At 32.6% G+C, this 7,453-nt stretch overlaps 1 protein-coding gene across 1 annotated transcript in view; it reads left to right on the forward strand.

The window, feature by feature from the left end:
* The window catches only part of Snx2 (sorting nexin 2), an 80,814-nt gene extending 79,030 nt beyond the window's left edge, over positions 1-1,784 (forward strand). The window contains exon 15 of the mRNA XM_046459991.2: positions 1,231-1,784. Within this exon, the coding sequence (XP_046315947.1) occupies positions 1,231-1,281 (51 nt within the window). The 3' untranslated portion in view covers positions 1,282-1,784. The remainder of the gene's footprint in view (positions 1-1,230) is intronic.
* Positions 1,785-7,453: the final 5,669 nt, after the last annotated feature.

Here is a 7,453-nt window from a genome sequence, read left to right on the forward strand (position 1 = left end):
GAGACAGGGTCTCACTAAGTTGCCAAAGGCCTTGCTAAATTGGTGAGGCTGGCCTTGAACTTGTGATCCTTCTATCTCAACATCCGAAGTCACTAGAATTACAGGTGTGCACTACCATGTCCAGCCCTAGTAGTAATATGTGGATCTAGAAATTTATCTATATAAAACATAATAATTATATTTTTTAAATCAGTGAAATGTCTTCAAATTATATTTACGTTTTTAAAAAGTTCTTACATTTAGATTTTTTAAAATAGGAAAGTAAGCTCAAGCTTGTTTTTAAAGGGTTTGTTTTAAACTTATAACTTTAGTCCTCTTTTTTTTTAAATCTTTATTGCTCAATATTTTCTTCATCCTTTTATCCTATCTCTTTTAGTTAACAATAATATAAAAATGTAAATATCCAGTGAATTAGGAGATGTTACTGCTTTTCTGTTGGAAAAGGTCATTATAATTTTATTATTTAAGGGTAGTATTTTTAAGTATATTGTACCAATATATTTTTATATACAATATAAATGTTTTTATATACAATATATATTTTTATATACATTTTGCATAAATCAAACTCTAAGGTACTACATTTTTTAAAGTTACATTGTTTATATAATTTTAAACTGAAATTAGGAGTTATTAATGTTTTAAATAATTTATATATGAATTATTTTAATGGACTTTAGGTAAAGAAATTAATCCTTTAAAGAAACCAGACATTCCCCACAACGTGGTTTTCTGTTTTCCGAGTCCCCCCCACCCCACCTTCTTTTTGTGATACTAGGGATTGAACCCAAGACCTTGCACATGCTAGGGAAGCACTCTGCCACTGAAGTTGCTTCTCCAGCCCAAATATGTACAATTATGTGTCAGTTTTTAAAAAGGAACCAGACAGGGCTGGGGTTGTGGCTCAGTGGTAGAGTGCTTGACTAGTATGTGTGAGGCACTGGATTCTGTTATCAGCATCACATATACATAAATAAAGTAAAGGTCCATCGACAACTTAAAAAAAAAAACATCTTGGGACTGGGAATATAGCTCAGTTGGTAGAATGCTTGCCTTGCATGCATAAGGCCCTGCGTCCGTTCAATCCCCAGCACCACAAAAAAAATAAGGGGGTGGGGGGCAGACATTGTAAATGTTATTAGTTACTTATGTAGATTTTTTTAAATGCTATACTGGATGTATGCATAAAAATGATGAGATAATGAGATTATCTTGTATTATCATCCACAGCTGATCAAATACTGGGAAGCATTCCTACCTGAAGCCAAAGCCATTGCCTAGCAATAAGATTATTCCTGTTAAGAAGACATTGGATGTTTGTTCCAGTCATGCTGAATTCCACAGTGAAATCATTTAAAACCATCTAAATAAACCACTATATATTTTATGAATTACATGTGGTTTTTTTACATATATACACATATATGTATATATATGTGTGTGTGTATACAGACATACACACACACACACATATATATATAAATACACTCTGACATTTTATTACAAGCTGCATGTCCTGACCCTCTTTGAATTAAGTGGACTGTGGCATGACATTCTGCAATATTTTGCTGAATTGAACACTATTGTGTCTTAAATACTTGCACTAAAAAGTGCACTGCAAGGCCAGAAGATTTTACAATATTTTTTTCTTTATAATATGTTCTGTAGTACCTTACCCTCTTTATGGAGTGAATTATCAATGCATTGGTTATTGTTCACTTATACATTCTTGTACAGAAATTATGATTTTGTGATTACAGTAATAAAATGATATTCCTTGTGAAGTATTAGTAACAAATTATTTGGGTTTGTAAATATATTAGGGATCTTTTGGATAGAAACAAGTATTTTCTTCTAAATATGTATAGTTGATGCTGTGATACCTTAAATATTTTAATTGACAGAAAAAGCTGAACTCTTTTATTATTAAATGATTAAATGAAGCTTATAAATTTTCTTATGAGATCATCACAAATCAAAGAACAATGATCTCTTAGTTGTTTTAGGTAAAGAGAATAATTGTCTTTGCTTATTTTAACCATCCCTGTCTTAAGGTGCCCAATTTAAGAATTAGGAAAAGTGTTTATGAGCTTCTGATACAAGTCCCATGGATTTTGCTCCTCTTCTATTATCTTCAGAATTTAAGATTTTTTTTTTCTTTGCATTTTCTTGCATTTTAAAGTAATTCGGTTTTGGTTACAATGACAAAGAATGGTATCATGTTTAAATACAGAATGATATGATGAATAACCAAGGATACCATAAAGAAATTTGAAGTAAAACGAAATATTGCTTTGTCTTTGGCACGCTTCATGTCCTTGTTGTATCCTACTTAAATGACTATTCTCCAATCCTTAATGCTGATGGAAATTTTACGTTCTGACTAGGATCAGTTATTTCCATTTTTGAAAATCATTTTTAAAAACACCCCTTTTTAAATTCACTGACCACATCTCTCTTCCACAGAAATAAAATATGTGGACTTAATTCCTTTAAGTAGTTTATTGGATATAATTAATGAATCATGGTATCCTCAGTGTGTGTTTTATTTGAAATATTAGAAAGCTATAGTTATTTACATTTATATTCTTAGAACCCAAGAGAATACCTGACACATAGTTAATAATAAAGGCTTGATGAATTTAACATGAAAAAAAAATCCCAGAAGATGCAAAATAATGTTTACTCTTTTAATAAATGGAAGCAGAAACAGTATAGTTTTCTATTGTTGCTTCTACTGGAAACAAATACCTTTGGGTAATTCATAGTAGTATATATCAGATACTATCTCATTGCCTCATTAATATTGAGTAGAAAATAGACTTTTGAGGAACAGTTTCACTGGAATTGTATCCATATAATTATATTTCTAGTATTATATCCATGGTTATGTTACTTCCAACAATATATTTTATGCATGTTAAATAACTTAGTTATTCAAGCCAAAAATCTTTCATTCAGCTGTGGCACATTAATTAGAATATTTAATATCGCCAAATAAAATAGTAAATAGTTTTAGTCTTGGTGAAAGCTGAGTTTGAAGAAAGTAACAGATCCAGACTTCATTCCTCTGACCCACATTAACTAAAAGAGTGTGTCAGAAATTTCAAGTAAATTATGTGACCTTCTGAATGATACCTACCAACATTTTAGCATGATTTAATTGTTTTAGCACTTCACCCATCAGTCTTCATGCCTCCTGTTCATATTGCTAAAATGCTTTCATTCCAGATAAATATATAGGCTTGAAATGTTCTTTTGGGGGTGTTAGATGAAGAGGTGTATGCATGTAATCCCAGTTTGGCACACTGAGGCTGAAGGATTGCAAGTTCAAGGCCAACCTGGGCATCTTACTGAGACCCCCATCTCAAAGTTTAAAAAATAAAGGCTGGAATGTAATTCATGGTAAAGTACCCCTTTGTCAGATGGAAAGTTAAAGAAGGACTATACCAGCATATCATAACAAACTGAACCTGGGGTCAATAGGTATTTTGTTTCTTCTGTCACTTAATAATATGTCTTTGGGCATATCATTTAAACCTCTTATTTATATAAAACAATTGCATTAAATTCTTGTTCCTTCTAGTGCCTTTCTAAATATTCTGTTTAAAATATCAAACTTCAGGGGCTGGGGTATAAGCAGTAGAGTACCAGCATGCACAGGCCCTGGATTCCATCCCCAGTACTGCCCACCCCCCACCCACCCCCCCCAAAAAAAAATCAAACTTCAACCTGGGGAGGTGGTTCAGTGGCAGAGTACTTGCCTAGCATATAGGAAGCCCTGGGTTCAGGCCTCAGCAACACCAAAAAGAAAGTAAAATACCACACTTAAATATAAATATTCTATTAGAAAAAAAATTCTAATCAAAGATCACTTTCTATAAGGTAAAATCAGAATAAAATGTATGTGAAAATACAATTTCTAACATTTAAGAGTATGTTTTCTTGATTTCATTTTTAGTGAATTATTTTCAACTGTTCAGCTTAATTTATATATATTTATATTAATCAAAGTACCTGTTTCATTGTTGCTATTCCTTAAACTTTTTTTCTAAACTTTTTTTTCTTTATTTCTGGATCTTGTAGTTTCACAGGTTATTTGAAGTGTTTCATAAATGGTTTTTAAATGTATAATAAGTCTGTCTCTAATCAGCTTACTTAAAAGGAAGTAAGTCAGATGAGCAGGAAATTTATATTCCTCTAAAGACTTATTAAACTTAATATCTAAAGGAATTATGAAAACTTCTATATTTCTGATTTAAATACATAGAATGTGAGTAAGCTAAATGGAGACTTCAAGGTTTTTTTTTGTTTGTTTGTTTGTTTGTTTTTTAATTGTTTTGTTTTTGACCTGGTTGCCTGTGCAAGCAATCATTGATTAATAGGGGAGATAGCAGATACTTGGTAACATTAACTACAGACAGGTTAAGCAAGGTCACCCTATTTCAAAGGAAGAGGGTCACTGGTGAGAGAAATAATACTCCGAAAGGAAAATCTAATCACTGGCTTAGGAACTTTGGAGACACTTTCATATCATATTCTCTAGTGAAGAAATCTATATGCTATCTGTATGACCATCTTCACAATATTTTTTAAAAATACTAATACCTTTATTCAGTATAAAATTATTCCTAACCCTTATACTGAATGATATGGTTTTAAGTGATAAGGTAGATAATTGCCTGAACATGGAAACAGCATGAAGAAAAGATTACAGAAGATATGTAGTTATTAATTAACCTACCTTTGTGATCAGAGTCCTGAAGGAAAGTTACAGTAATCTGTGAATGTGGTCCTTAGAATTTAGATAAACAAATTGCATATAATTGCTTTTTTATAGACAAAGTTTTTTTAAAGGAACAATTAATTTTATTATTTAACCCAGCAGCTTCAAAATATTATTTTACCTGTAATGCAACATATTAAATGTCATTGAGATATTTTATATTGTCTTTTGTGACTTCAGTGTCTCTTATGTGCTTTACACTTTTATCATATCTCCAATCTGGCCCCATTTAGTGATCAGCTATCACATGGCTATAACAATATTGGACAGCATAAGTTTAGACAATGCCTATAAAAATAGGAGAGTATGTCCAACAACTGGTTTGTTTCCATCCTGAATCCTGAGTAAAGGATTCCAGGGTGTTTCAAGTCATGTACAAGTTAGGTTTAAGACTTTGTAGCATAGTTATTCAAGGAATGTATATTGGGTTATCTACTAAGAATTAATTATAGCACTGTATTGCTGGAGGGAAACTCTTACACAGTCTAGTTCAGTCTCCTCATTTCACAGATTAAGCAAGCAGATCTAGGGCTTAAATCATGATTCAAATTATTTTTTCTCTTCAGTTACCATGTATGAACATGCTTCCTTGATATATGATAAGCTTTTTTTCAAGATTCCTGTTCTAACATGTAGAATTCTAGGAAGTCTTTTAGGACACAAAGAACCTATTGCTTCAAACTGTTGCTTCAGAAATTGCAAAGAAAAGATTTTGATTTGTTGTCTAATTTTTTAATGCACATAAGCAAATTTAATAAATGTTCATCTTCCTTTCTCTTCCTATCATCTACTTTTAAAACGTTCTCTGAAGATTGAGTACTTTCAATATTTTTCTTAACTGGGTGAAATGGAAACTTTGTAAAAATCCTATCAAGGTGAAGCTACCCACTTGTTAACACAGAAAAATATATTTTTTAAATTGAGACTAGTTAATGGGATAAACTGTTCAAATGCAGCACTTGAGAAGAAAAGTTCTATTTTAAATTCATATATCTGCAACTTTTAAACTAAATTCAGATAACATTTAGCAAAACTAAACAATAAATTACCTTTTTGTTGTTTCCATAGTCAAGTCTCAGGTATCTTGATTTTAACTCAGATTTTATTTTCTAGATCTTTATTTCAAATGTTCTCATTCCATGTCAACAGAATGTGTTCATGGGTATACATTTGCATGTGTGCATATATGACAATAGACTTATGCTTCTAAATTTCGGTTAAAATGTTTCCAATTCACTTGCAACTGAGATATACATTTTCAGAGTTATGTTGTTTAGGTGTGATAAATTTTACCAAGACCAATTTGAGTACATTCTGTTTCTGTAATATCTGTCTTTCTCTCCCTGTGTAAAGATATTGTAACCGTTTACCAGAACTAGCTTAAGTCTCCTATGCAATACTGTTCTTTATAGTTTCTTTCTTCTCTGCTAGTCCTTCTACCCTACTGCTAAATTGCTCAGAAATCAAATAAGACTTCCTGTAAAATAGATAGAGTGGTACATGCCTATAATCCCATGGCCTCAGAGACTTGAAGCAGGAGGATCACATATTTGAGTCCAGCCTTGGCAACTTTGCAAGACCCTGTCTCTAAGAATGAAAAAGGGCTGCTGTGTAGCTCAAGTTATAGAGATCCTGGGTTAAACCCCCAGTACCCTGTGCATGTGCAGGTACACACACACACACACACACACACACACAAATATTCTACAGATAGTCCAGATGCTGTTCTTCTCCCTTAACTTTCTTTCAAGGTAGTTAGTCAGATGAAGCCACTGTCTTGTGAACAAGTTGTATCCATTCCTGCTTCGCTGTTTTTATTAGTGATAATGCCTTGATTTATCATTAGGAATGTTATTTATGCTTTTTAAAGTAATTGTTTAAATTTTACCCATCCTTTAAACTTTAAGACCAAATTTAAAGTCCACATCTTAAATATTTGCTTTTAAGCCCCCAGCTAGAAGGAAGGAAGGAATCTCTTGATCTCTAAATAGTTAGACTGTAATAACACTTAGTTGCTTGCAGATTGTATTTACTGATATATCTATCTTGCATTTTAGTTGTGTGGCCTAACTGCCTTGACTAGTCAGTATATTTTTTGAGGATTGACTAGGCCCTTGTTTCTTGTAGAACTAAGTATGTTCACGGCCAAGACAATGTAGTAGGGCTATTAAGAACACACCCATCCAGCCCAGCCTGTTGAATCCTGGCTCAAAAACCTACAATACTGATTTTAAGCAAGTGATTTTTCTCTAAAACTTTAAAGTTTCCTTACCTGTAAATTGGGAAGTGCTTCTTACCTGATGCAGATTTCTTAGTAATAACAAATGCTTAATAAATACTAGCAATTATACATCCAATAGTTCTTTATTGAGACTTAAAAATTGTCTGAACAAAGCACATCTGCATTTTGATTATTTACCAATCTTGAGGACTTCTTCAAAACAGTGGGTTTATGCTTGATTATGATGTAAGTGGGCTTACCAAAAAGGTTTTCTCTTGAGAACAGCCCGCCCAGAGGTCTGCTCTGAGAGCCCTGGGGCTGAGGATCTGAGGTGCAGTGGAAGAATGCTTGAGGTCAAAGTCACTTAGAATTCAGCCAACAGAAGTTTAGAACTATCCTGACTACAGTGACAGCCCCACTGTGTGTAAAGGAATGTTGTCAGTCAA

The sequence above is a fragment of the Marmota monax genome, unplaced genomic scaffold (genome assembly GCF_021218885.2).
Source record: "Marmota monax isolate L192 unplaced genomic scaffold, Marmota_monax_Labrador192_F-V1.1 WCK01_AAM20220418_F8-fsc00006, whole genome shotgun sequence".
Classification (NCBI taxonomy): Eukaryota; Metazoa; Chordata; class Mammalia; order Rodentia; family Sciuridae; genus Marmota; species Marmota monax.